Source organism: Lolium perenne, chromosome 1 (genome assembly GCF_019359855.2).
Source record: "Lolium perenne isolate Kyuss_39 chromosome 1, Kyuss_2.0, whole genome shotgun sequence".
NCBI lineage: Eukaryota > Viridiplantae > Streptophyta > Magnoliopsida > Poales > Poaceae > Lolium > Lolium perenne.
Genome location: NC_067244.2, coordinates 240,634,667 through 240,648,612, shown reverse-complemented (window position 1 = coordinate 240,648,612; position 13,946 = coordinate 240,634,667). Strand labels below are relative to the sequence as shown.

General features: G+C 45.5%; 2 protein-coding genes across 2 annotated transcripts; both read left to right on the top strand.

Moving 5' to 3' along the window:
- Window positions 1-378: 378 nt before the first annotated feature.
- LOC127339135 (uncharacterized) lies at window positions 379-1,326 on the top strand. Its single transcript, XM_051365022.1, has one exon. It carries the CDS (start codon window positions 379-381, stop codon window positions 1,324-1,326), a length of 948 nt encoding a protein of 315 aa, XP_051220982.1.
- Window positions 1,327-12,521: 11,195 nt separating this feature from the next.
- Window positions 12,522-13,946, top strand: LOC127327391 (myb-related protein Hv33-like). Its single transcript, XM_051354159.2, has one exon. The coding sequence runs from the start codon at window positions 12,719-12,721 to the stop codon at window positions 13,550-13,552; it is 834 nt and encodes a 277-aa protein (XP_051210119.1). The 5' UTR covers window positions 12,522-12,718; the 3' UTR covers window positions 13,553-13,946.

Below are 13,946 nucleotides of genomic sequence, written 5' to 3'. Positions count from 1 at the left end.
GTGGCGCGGGCGCCCGGCGGTAGCGCCCGCTACCGCCCGGCTGCCGCCCACACTGGGGGCGATAGGGGGGCGAGAGGGGGGGGGGGGGGGGGGGGCGAGGGAGGCGGCAGCGTTGGCACAAGTGGGGCGATAGACGGGGCGAGAGGGAGGGGGTGAGGTGGCGCGCTCTGATTCGTCCATTTCAGCTAGCCGTTGGGGTAGCCGTTGCTGGCTCAAAAAATTCGAAAAAAATGCCAAAAACCCCAAAATTTCATCCCCACCCCCTATAAATACCCCCATATGGTTTCACTCATTCCACACCTCACTTCATCTCCTCCACTCTCCATTTCCACTCCTCTCAACGCCATGTCTTCGTCTAGCAGCAGTTCGAGCGACGGAATGGAGGGTGATATGATCGGTGCATTCCAGGCGGAGTATAAGGAGGCGATGCTCAACGAGGAGGCGGAGCCAAGACGGCCGCGACGCCGCCGAGAGTTCATCAGGCGTGATCGACTGGGTGCCCACGATCGGCTCTTCGAGGACTACTTCGCCGACGACTGCAATTATCCTCCGAGCTTCTTTCGGCGAAGGTATCGGATGAGGCGATCCCTTTTTCTGCGCATTGTGGATAGATTGGGTGAATACTCTCCGTATTTCACCCAAAGAGTTGATGCTCTCAACCGTGCTAGTTTTTCTCCCCTACAAAAGTGTACTGCGGCTTTGCATTTGTTAGCTTATGGAGCCGCTGCAGATACGATAGATGAGTGGCTTAAGTTAGCTAGACAAACTTCATCAGATTGTCTAGATAGATTCTATGAAGGCATCATTGACTGTTACGGGGAACAGTTTTTCCGTCGACCAAATGTCGAGGATATTCAGCGTCTGTTAGCGAAAGGCGAGGAGCGTGGCTTTCCGGGCATGTTAGGGCGCATCGATTGCATGCATTGGCAGTGGAGGAACTGCCCAGTGGCGCATGCCGGTCAATTCAAAAGGGGAGACATCAAACACCCTACCATAATCTTAGAAGCCGTTGCGTCGTATGATCGTTGGATCTGGCATGCCTTTTTTGGAGTGGCCGGGACCAACAACGACATCAATGTACTCAACCAGTCGTCGTTGTTCACTGATGTGCTTAGGGGAGAAGCACCCATAGTGAACTTCACGGTGAATGGACACGAGTACAACTATGGTTACTACCTTGCCGACGGCATCTACCCCTCCTGGCCGGTGTTCATGAAAGGTGTTACTCTTCCACAAAGTGAAAAGCATCGACTGTTCATTGCTGCTCAATCAGCTTGGCGCAAAGATGTCGAGTGTGCCTTTGGAGTGCTGAAGGCTACATTCTAGCAGTTCCGGGACGCTCCTACTCGAGACGTACTCTTGGGTTGATCATTCGTGCATGTGTCATTCTGCACAACATGATCATCGACGATGAGCGTGGTACAAATTTGGAGAACATCTACGAGACAGTTGATTCCAATGTCGGCCCTGCGATACACAACCATGCACCACCAAGCCTAGCAGCCAGGATTCAGATATACAACGAAATGAGGGACTCACCGATGTATACACAGCTCCAGCATGATTTGATTGAGCATGTGTGGGTTAATGCCTAGATTATGTAATTTTTTAAAAAATTTATGTAAATTTTTCAAATTTTTATGTAATTTTCTTTTATAATGTAATCGGTAACAATTTTAGTTGAATAAAATAATTTTCTTGCATTGTTTTGAATGTTGTAATCTGAAAAATAAATGCTAATGTCGAGGAGAGAGAAAAGCTGATGGGGAGGAGAGAGAGGTGAGAGCTGGCACTATAGCCCGTGCACTGACACCGTGGGGTGAGAGTGGGGTTAGAGTGAGGAAAAAAGCTGACGTGGCGCGGCTATAGTGAGTGATGCATTGGCACCAGCCTAACAAGGATAGCAACGGCTTTGATAAAAGGGGTTAATTAGCCCGATAGGGGTCTACTACTCACGCGGATCTTCTCATGAAGAAAACCAGCGTCGACATCAGAGAAGAAGGATTTCATGGGAAGCAACCGGCATGCATACGATTTTCATGTACCTTGCTAGAACATTATTGGTTATGTTTTTTTTTGCCGTATGTTACACAAAGGGTATGATTTTTCTAAAGCTGGTTGCGATGGGTGTGCGCCTTTTCACCGGATTAATGATGGTTTCGAGTTATATACACGTGATGGGACCTTCGATTTGAGGTGGCACCATTTGGATCACCAGGAAATTACTTAATTAATCACTTGACACGAAGTGTACTATCTAATGAACCGGTGATGTAAGGGTTTTTCTCTCTACACCGTACTTGATAAAAGTTTGGCCGAATGCCCTTCGAACAAATTAGTGACGTGATTCTAGATATATTCCGAGAACATGAGCTTGAACGGTTGGGAAATCAATCAATGAACTAATAGTCGGTAAGCTCACTGAACAGTCAACACTAAATGATTCCCCTTCTAGATTACATGGTTATTGAAAGAAAATCACTATGATCAAAATCCAACAACCTTGTAATTAAAACGCCGGCAAAAAAAGTTAATTGAAACAATATGTGCATTTATTTCCATGCCAAACATGTGATATAGGGTCAAACTAATGGTTCAATTTAAACTACACAAGTTTGCATAAATTTAATACATAATGATACCCTAGAAATCTCTATTAAGATATTTGCTAAAACATATCCAATAAATATATCCACCAAAATAGTTTAGAAACCAAATAATAATGCAATAATGCAACTTATAAGGAGGTGCAGTATTTTTGTTTATTTTTAGCCAAGGCCTATGAAAACTAAGAATTTTTGTTAGACAAATACATATGTTTAGCACAAGCAAATTAAATTATTTAATATAGATTACAATAGAAAGAATGGTACAAGTAATATTAGTAACACTTCATTCTGGTTAACTATGGTATCTGGGTAATGTGGAATATACACACATTAATTAAGACTATATTATAACAACATATATTATACAGAAGTATAAAAGTTTAGTGTAAATTATTTTTATTAGAACCCTAGGTCTGAAATTTGTTTACATATGCATAGAGTCTAGATGATGTGCAAACATCTTCGGTTTGTCTCAAGGTTTTGATTTATCCGACTGGATACCAACCATACTTGTTAGTTTCGATGTTGTCGTTGCTGGAATCCGAGAAAAAATATGGATCACTTATATCAAACATGGCTAGGCAAAGAGTGTGTGTAGAGAATATGATGAGGAAGATGGTAATGACAATAAAAATGTGTCTGCACTGTTTGGATGTTGGGAGTTTTTAATTCCCTCATGAGTGGGCGGTTCCAATTATCAACAACCATTTTCACTAGTCAAATTCAATTCCCAAGAATGACTATTATCATGTAAACAACGTTCCAACTCCTCGCTAAGTTCATTTGCGAATGAACGCAACCCAAATCCAATTTTACAACGCATCCTAGTGCCGACGCGAAACCTTTTGCAATGGATGCCTTCTTGGGCTTTACATTGGTTTCGTCGAGAGGAAATAAAATAAGACGCATGCCAAGAAGCGGCTTCATGCCATCTCGAGCTTTAGCTTTTAGAGAGCGGGGAACATTAATATAAGACTAACGAAAAGTGTATAATCTTTTGCTTGTAAGAAAACCACGTCCTGGACCGAGGTGGCACAGGCTTTCAATTCCCTAACAAAAACCTCTCACATTAGCGACCGACATACGCCAATGGCAAGGGTGGTCTGGCATCTGCGGAGGAGCCATTATGGCAAGCTATGACTTTTACCATACCTTAATCTGGCCACACACAACTGAGTTTTGTATGAAAATCACGTGTTGCTAAGGAATTTACTAATTTAGTAAGGATTGGGCCTCCGCCTTCATCTTAAGCATTTTACATTTGCTCATATCTGATATATAATTCGTCTTTTTAGCACTCTAGAATTTTGAGACTCTTTGAACGACTATGTGCATCTTAGCTATGCAGACGTCGGGTGTAATTACTTTTTATGAGTAATAAAGCATTATTAAAAAAAAACTTTGATCTATGGTGCCTTTAACTTGATCCGTCCGCCCACTGCTGTCTAGCGTTCTAGTTGTGAGAGAGTAGGGCCGGCTCTAGGATTTGGAGGGTCCCAGAGCGAACTCTATAAATAGGCCTAATTTAGGCTGCGTGCTTGCTAAATGGGTATATTTTTTTTCTTCTACCTTTTCCTATATGCACTATGTTAAAAATAATGGCCCCCTGGACCAGAGCCGGCCCTGAGTACAGATGTCACAAAGATGTGCGCCCGCGTGTAGAGATGAAAAGGAGATGACATGCCCGGTTCTTTTCAGGAGACGTCAAGCCGAAAATGAAACCGAAGTCATTGATTCACGTCAGGGCGGACATGAGGATCGATGTAGATGGTGACATCCATGATCGCTTTCTTCTGGCGCGGACAATCAAGGAGATCTGCATCTCTGTTCGGCACAACATTCTTTATTTGGAGATGCTGCTCTTACACTGCTGTCACCAAACAGGCGGTCCCGATAGATTTTGAAATTTAAAATGATATTTAAAACTCATATTCATATAAAATTCATACGAAATTTATACAAAAGTAGCTCAAATTTAAACATAACTAAACTTAAACTTAATCCTGATCTACTGGTCGTTGGTTGGGGCGCTCGACGGCCCTGCCTCGTCGTCATTCTTCGCCAGTGCCGCCTGCGTCCGTGCCCGCTTATCCTCCCTTGCTTCGCGCATCTGCCGATGGAGCATGGTGGCCGGCATCGCAGGAGCTTACCGGCGGCGCTGTCCCCGCGCTTCCAGCCTTTCCCGAGAAGTTTTGATCTCGGCGCGCCTCGCCTGCTGGCGGGCGAATGCCTCGTAGTGGCGATGAGCGTTGAGCTCTGCGAGCTTCTGTTACTCCGCCCCCATGAGGCCGCGTCCCGCCTCCTCCGTGGCCGCTCGCTGGCGCGAGATCTCGAGGACGTGCTCGAGGTTCGCGTCGTTGACGAAATCGCGCTGCTCCTCCTTCAACCGCTTGTATCGTTGCGCGTTCAGCGATGCTAGGATCGCCGCCTGCTCCGGGTCGGCGGGGGCCTGCGGCGGCTCGCCCGACTGCGCTGCCTCCTCCGCCGCCTCTGCTTCCGCGTCTGCGACGTAGGCTTGTGCCACGCCGTGAACCGTGGGTCCTCGTTCTCGTCGGAGATGTACTCTGCGTCGGCATGCGGCTCCGGCTGCGATTGCGGCTGCGGTGGTGGTGGAGGGAGCGCGCGGCCGTTGAGGCCAAGCATCGAGTAGGTGGTCTTCAGACGGCACGACATTTTGATGTGGAGAGGAGAGAATGGAGCGGTGGTGGTGAAGATGAGAATGGAACGGCGGTGGTGGATGGCATACGTGTTATATAGCGGTGGCAACTACCCACATTTACGGCGACTGGACGCCGCGTGGCCAATCGCTGCCCTCGTGGCCGCCTCGGTTTCTGCACGGAAGACCATTAAACAACGACGACCAACCTTCCCGCGTCGCGGCCGATGCGAACCGTCGCGTCCTCTCGTTGACAAGGTGTCCCCACCAGCGAAAATCGTCGTTCCGCGAGGCGCCGGCGCACCCGATTCGCGCCCTTGGCCAAGGGGCCGGCACGGGGATGCCGGCGATTCTATTGGGCTCGAAAAATGGCCGGCGCCGTTTGGGACGCACTGGTGCGAGCCCAAAAACGACACCGGACCCCAAATCGTTATCGAGGCCGCTGTCGGAACCGCCCGTGGAGATGCTCTAACAATACAAGCCAGCTGTAGGTTTGCTCAAATACGAAACAACCCCTTGTATGTTTCTCGAGTTGGGATCCATGTGAATGCGATCGTTTCTGTTGTTTTGCTTCCATGATATGTGCAATTCTTACACTTGGCAGTGTCGGTAGATTCTCATTGATTAATTACCACAGCCAGATCGTGAGGGAGCATCTATATATCTATGTTTCACACGTAGGAGTACGTTAGAATCCAGTCATTTCTTCAACGTCCATTGTCTTCCCTCACTGGTTAATGTAGACCGCGAGTCCGTGACTAGACGCCTGCAGCGGTAGCTCGAATTAATTAGTCACTAATCTTTCGTAATCCTAGACCAGACGACGATCAAATCACGCACTAAGCGTGACACTTAAGTCAATGGTACGCACGTACGGCTCCTGGCGATCAAATCACGCACTAAACCTCGATCACTGGCCTTTTCCTCGCTGTCCATGAAGATGGAACTGATTGATCGATCGGAGCAGTGAATGATGAACGAGTCGGTCGGTCGAAACAGTCGAGGAGCAAAACTTAATAGGGAGGTCACGCACGCACCCACGAACGATCCAGAGCTAACCAAACAGATAATTCAGTCAGTTTGCTGTTCCCAGATTCCACGAGGACACACACGGAAGCTAGGGGCGTGTTTGGTTGCATGTGCCTGATTCGTGGCTTACTGGCGTGCAAGCACACTTGCGCGTGTAGAACGAGCCACTGGTCGAAATTGGCCTGTTGTTTGGTAGGTCGTGCTGCATCGGCTGGCCAAAAACGACTTTCTGTTTGTATGCCGCAGCCAAGCCCAAATCTCGATGGAGATGATTATGCCTGCTTGGTACCATCCAGACATATCTACGGTTACCTCTTCTCTACGACGGGTAGCCTTACCCACCTCCCATAACACATAAATCGCAGTTCATGATAGTTGCAATCAGTTGACGAAATCATCCCTAGCTACTACGAATGGTAATTCATAACACGATGCTTCCTAACTACTATGAATTGCAATTTATCTTAACGGGTCGTTCAACATACGGGGATCGATCTTCTTCTTCTTCTGCCCACTCTTGCCTCTTCACCTTCCAGGCATCATTGTCGCCTGCTTCCATGCCATGGTCGGTCTCTACTTCATCAAAAGTGACAACCTCTTCGAAGAACTGTTCGTGATGATCTTATCGGAAGCAAGGAGGCCTGGCCGTCATTTCCATGCTTCTTTTTCTCGTCATGCATCTTTCAGTGCAAACTCCAATCCCTTTCCTCAAAGGGGGACAACCATATATCCATCGCCCAAACTTTCAACCGCGATCGACTGACAAATTTCCACTGCGGCAAGCTGTACGCAACAAGGGCTGCCTGACTCTGTCAGCTCGGGCCGACACTTCGCCGGTCAAACTCCTTTCTGAATTCTACATTGTTATTCCCACGTCGAAAAGCCGGTAAGAGTACTCTGTTTGTTTTGCCGGAAGACCTACACTGTCCTTTGGCAGTTGTTTTTTCTGCAACGCTGAATCATTCGGTATTCGGTAGTACTTGTCATGGCCCTAAACGAGCATACGGCAAGAGCTTTGATAAAAAAGGGGGTTAATTGTCTACTAGTCACACGGATCTTCTCATGAAGAAAAATAGTGGCAGAATCCGAGCAGAAGGATTTCATGGGAAGAAACCGGCATGCATAAGATCTTCACGCACCTTGCAACGCCGCAATATCATTGTTTCCTTTTTGCCGTGTGTTGCTGATAGTAGATATGTACGTGTTGGATTTTCTAAGGTGGTTGTGACGGGTGTGCGCCTTTTCACCGAAGTAATAATGGTTTCGAGTGTTACGTGGCAGGGATCTTCCATAATATTTGAGGTGGAACTATTTGGATCACCCGGAAATTAATTAACTAATCACTTGATATATATGAATTGTGATGTCTGTTTAATGAGCTAGTGACATAATATTGCATATACTTTGTGCATAATGTGAAATCAAGATGTAGCCGGTATATAGGTTACGTTCTAAGAACAAAAGCTTGAACCGTTGGGACATCAATCACCGGACTATTAGTCGATAAGGTCACTCGCCACAGAGTGATGATTCTCTTTCTAGATTGCATGTCGAGATGCAAGTGGGATCCCACCAAAGTTCTACATTTTGTTTATTTTGTGATCCCTAGTTCAAAAATTGGTTCAAATTTTAAACCTAGAAATCACAAAATAAACTATAATGGGATTTTGTGGGATCCCATGGACAGCTTAATTACATTTTTGTTCAATAAACTTATGATGATCAAAATCCAACATCTTTGTACTTAAAGTCCTTCAAAAAACACGTTAAGTAAAAAAAAATATGTGCATTTTTCCGTGCATAATTAACGTGGTGGTCTAGCAAGGGAGCATAGATATGATGCCGAAGAAAACAAATTCACTGTGTTCTCTTCAGTTTGTTGTCCACTTCCCCAAACTTCAACAAGACATATAACGAGTCCAATCACTGGAATGCCATCGTTACCTACGTACCTTAATCAACCAGTACAGCCTACCTGATCAATTTCTTGTGAACAAGAAAGAAAATACTACATGAAAAGACAGTACTATCCTACCATGAAAAGGGCAGCGTAAATTAGGTGAGCTATCCGGGGTTCATCTTAATTAATTAGTACGTTTAGTTAGTTTGCATGGCTTCAAATACGAGTACTCCGCCAGTGCACCGAACAACTTAATCATGGAGGTTAGCGTTGCAAGGCAAGTGCACATCACGCTATCTGTTGCAACGGCAACGGCGCCATAGCACTCATCAGTAGCACTTCACATGCACCTACCTCTCTCCATAAACAAATTCATTACTCATTTCTATATGATTAATTGTTAATTATTAATCTGTTTTTTTTTAAATTGGGAGTATAGCCCTAGCCTCTGAATTATTATTCTGATATGCAATGCAACAGTGTCTAGATTTGGGCTTGCATAGCTTCAAAGAGGGGCCATAGGCAGAATAATACATATGCTACCTAGCTGCTCTTGCTTTTTTTTGCTTGCCTTTTGGATTTCCTTTCTAGAGGAAGCAAGTCAAGATCAGAGCACATGTAAAGGTTCTGGTAGAATCCTCTTGGTCCACAATGGGGACATGCACTACTGTTGGGATGCTAATCAATTAATTTTGTCGCTCTACGTGTTACACACAATCTACATATATTGTATAACACGTAGAGCCACCCATGCAAATAACCGATATTGCACGGATCTCAACATCAAAAGAGCAATAAAGATATCTCAAGCAATAACAATTAAGCAGATGACACATTCACGTTTTGCAGCGAGATGACATTCATACATGAGAGGGAACTTATCTTGGCATTAGGGTGCATCATGTGTGAAGCCATCATCTGAAATTAGGTTGAGTAGTAGGCGTTATAATGTGTTCATGCAAAGATTGATTTTAGCATGTCTAACCTCCGTTTGGAAATAAGTGATACGTATCTAGAAAAATCTGAGTCAATTATTTTTGAATGGAGGGTGACTATTTCTCAACTTAGTATGGTACTAAAGAATTTGCACATTTGGATGACATGCATGATTGCTGCCAGGAAAATAAGACTGCAGGACTATCGATTCGCAAAAAGAAAAAAGAAAAAAAGACTGCAGGACTATCGTGCCCCATGCCTTTTTGTTTGGTTTGACAATGGCATTGCGTTGTCTATACCCGCAAGGTCTAGCTCGATAGCAACTTGATTGGAAAATGAGAGGCTGCCTACCTTGGGTGAAGTAGCTTCGAATTCGGCCAAAGGAACAGGACAAGCCCACAACTGCAAGCATGCATCGCGCCAAAAGAATATGCACGTATGCATGGACACCTAACGGCCGGATCGCTCCAAATTTGTGGAATGCATGCTGTCTCTCCCCAACTGCAACTGTGATGAAAATTGCAAGGTCAAACAAACCCCTGACTGATCGGTCTACTATGACATGCATCCAGAGGATTTTCGATTATGTGAACTTTTGTAGTACCAGATAGGTTAACGTATAGTCGTATACACTAGACGGCGCCTCTACGTACAAGGAAATCACCATCTACGCGGGTGCAACAACAGTTGTCAGGTATACAACCTAGCTACGAATTCGTTACGGCTTTGCTTGCACCACGCTCGAAGCGACCCGCCGGTCGGCCTGTACGTACGGGCATCGAGCTCCGGCCGTCCTCCCTCCACGCCGGCATGCAGCGCGACCATGACCGGCCACCAAACGCGCCGTATAGTCGCCGGGCGGACTTTCTGAAACTCACGCAACCTCTTCCCCTCCGTTCCTTATAGAGTTGGGGGTTCGCCAGTCACCTCCCACACCTCACAGCTACGTATATGTACATATATATCCGCCCAAACGTTCTACTTCTACACGTAACACTCGCCGCTCTTCTGATGAAGTAGTTGCGCATACAAACGACCAGATACCACGGACGGAGCGTTCCATTCGGAACCCCCCTCCCTCTCCGCTTCAAATTACTTTGTTAAATGCTCTGCTCCGCAGTGGTACACTGTAGTTTGCGCGATAGTGTAAAAATTAAGCTGTGCCCAGTAGAAACGTGAGTCCACAACTGCAGTACCCACTAAGCCTGTTAATTTTTTTAAAAGGATTTGAACACATTTATGTTTGAACAACACTGATTCATTGTCGACGCCTGTGATTTTCTGACGCCAAAAATGACCGTGACGTACATCATTTTTTTTATTGAAGTTTCTCCACTGGACGGGGAGGATATGAATCCGGGTGCACGTGCACCCTATAATGAAAATTTTCTAAAAAATGTTATTTTAAAGTTTCAGAAACATTTTAAAAACTGCACGCATGTATATCCAATGTTGATACTTATTTATACATATTTTATCATAAAGAAATATCACGTATGACATACACATAAATGCGAAAATAAGATTTCATATTATCGTGAACAGTACACACCTAATCATTATAGTGCAATTTATTTAGTTATTTTCGTGTAGGCTACATACAAGTGTATTTTTATATGAAAACTTACACAAGTAAGCATCAACAGAACATGTACACAGTTTTTTTTTTTTGATATTTTCAAATACTTCCTCTGATTCATATTACTTGATGCTAAAATGAATGTATCTACATACAAAAAGAAAAGGAACGGGAATCGTCCACGAAGCAAGACACCAACACAACATTGCACGAATCTTGATACTTAAAATTGGATGGCTATGAATTCGACTGAGCACTAATTTAGTTCTCAGCTAGTAGAAAATTCCTTTATAAAAATATTAATGGCTCCTTGATTTATAAGATTGAAAAAACATAAGAATCGAAAAGACATATAATTAAGATGGTATGCCTAATTTTTTTCCCATGAAATGGAGGTAGTACCATGGCCTCTACATCGAACATATGGATACATCATCTTTATTCTTGATTCATTTAACAAAGATCTGACAAAGATCATCAATCAAAATAGTTGAAGCCACCACACACACACACTAGCTACACACTCGACAACGAGTGAAAGTCTTGTCAGCATGGCCTTATTCTCTGGATACAATGAAAACTCTCATCAACTAGGAACCGAGAATATTCGCATACGCCGAGACACCCACTAAGCAAAATGAAAACGCTCATTCAATCTAGTAGACTTTTAGCGAGCATCTCATGCACATACTATAGAAGCCGTCACCACCATTAACAACTGGTCCATCTTAAGGGTACAAATCTATGTAGCCCCTAGCAGACCTAATGTCAACGCTATTTTGTTGTACCTGGGAGGTCATGGGGTTGTAGTCATGCAACTATGTCTCGACGTCATTGGGTCTATTGTTATAGTATTAGCGCATGGTGATATATATTTTGTTGAACACGAGTAATTTCATTAATCAACGATTATTCTTAGTTGTGTATTATTGTTCTAGCTAATCTCTATGGTCACCTATTATTTACACTAAAAATTAAACTCATCGGTCATATTTCTTTGTTAATTTACACATGAATAAATTTAATAGTTTGGAATACATATATTTATGTTTATTTGAACTATTATGAACAATTTGTATACTGGAAAACATGTGCACCATTGTACATGTGGTGATAATATAATTCAATAAGACAATCTCATAGCATATAACTCGAGCTGGGTCGATAAACGTGATCACATCATATTCATATACATCTGTTTATATTGCTATTTTTTCAATACGCAGATGAAGAATGGATTTTTTTAAATTTTCCTACGTAAATAAGTTCATCATTTTTTAGATAAGCACAAGTTTTCACTTTAGATATATGTAAATAACGTGTATGTCAAGTGTCATCTATATATGAGTGCTTGCATATATACTTTATAACTTCAATACCATCAAATATCTACATAGATGTTCTAGGACCGATCGATGACTTCTTTACCGAATACTTAGCATGCTGACGTTGTGGACGGTGTGGGCATTCTCAAACTAAATAAAATAAAACAAAAATAGTAAGTACATTTTTTAGATTTATGAAGAAACACAAATCACAATGCAAAAACTAGTTCTGCCGTCAGGCCATCATGAACCATGAATCATCAACGAAAACTTGCAAATTCTGTCATATAACATACAAAGGTTGTTGGTTGATGTAGTGAAAAAATTGTTGCAGGCAGGTTCGACGCGGGCTTTGTCCCACCGTCAATAAAACAGAGCTCACGCACCGCCATCACATTATTTTGTCCCACAAACAGGAGGTGGCTTAAGCTCCAATCCACTCCCCACAAACCTTGCTTGCTTCAAATATACTTGATCGCTGCCTCTGGTTCTCCTCAGTCCTCACTCGCTCTCTCGCCAAGTGAGCTTGCGGTGTTCTTGCCACGCACGCTTCCTCCGACATATACCTGACCATATATACGCACCACCAGGCAACGATCGGAGGAAAGCAAACAAACCTTCGGTCAGTCGACCGATCGCAATTCCAGCCATTCATCGACGTACGTCGCCTCATCGGAGGACCCAATGGGGCGGCCGTCGAGCGGCGGGCAGCTGGCGAAGCTCCGCAAGGGGCTGTGGTCGCCGGAGGAAGACGAGAAGCTCTACAACCACATCATCAGGCACGGCGTCGGCTGCTGGAGCTCCGTGGCCAGGCTGGCGGGGCTGCACCGGTGCGGCAAGAGCTGCCGCTTACGGTGGCTCAACTACCTCAGCCCCGACGTCAGGCGCGGCAGCTTCTTGCAGCAGGAGGAGGACCTCATCGTGGCCCTCCACGCGATCCTCGGCAACCGGTGGTCGCAGATCGCGTCGCATTTGCCGGGGCGGACGGACAACGAGATCAAGAACTTCTGGAACAGCTGCGTCAAGAAGAAGCTCCGGCAGCAGGGCATCGACCCCGCCACGCACAAGCCCATGGCCGACGCCGCGGCCACGGCGGCATTGCCGGTCGCGCACGAGGAAGACCTGAAGCCGCTCGTTGCCGCCGCGGGTGAGGACGGCGGCGTGCCTACGAGGCAGTCCTCGGCGTTCGATCCGTTCCCTGTGTGCACCGACTTCGGCGCCGGGTTCATCGACGGACTCGGGGCGGCATTGTACGGCCAGTTCGTCGGCGGCGTGAAGCGGGAGGGCGCGGAAGAGGACGCCGGGTTCGGCGCCGCCGACTACAGCAGCGTGCTGGACGTGTCGGAGAACCTAGGCTACGGCGATAGCTCCAGCCACGGCAGCAGCTGGAACGAGGTGGGCATCCTTCTGGACGCCGACGAGGTCTTGGCCTCGATGGAGCACAAGTTCCCGCTGTCTACCTGCCAAGAGCATAGCCTCCTCGCAAATTTCGATTTCAACTTGTGCCCCGATCAGTAGAAAACTCTGCTTTCTAAATTCTAATTGGTGGATCGCCGCTTGATCTCGTGCTAGCCCCTCCAAATGCAGAACAATATAATGGCTAATGCGGACCGCACGCGCTCGTCGCCATTGGCCCGTGCATGCGCGCTGTCGTCGCTCGCCTGCACTGCACGGTGGTCGGCCAATCCATCTTCTTTCACCGGCCCTGCATTGCCTCCGTCAAGGGAAAAAGAGGTCCCAGTGCCAGAACCCAGAAGCAGCTTCGTGTCTCGTTAATGGAGTAAGCTAGACCCAAGAAAAGTGCATCCAATTGATGCAAATCTTTTGCTGACGTTACAAGTCCGACGAAGACTTCTCACCTAACTAGAAAGTCATATTCTGGCATGCAAATAAAAGGTTGAGGCTTCTCTTT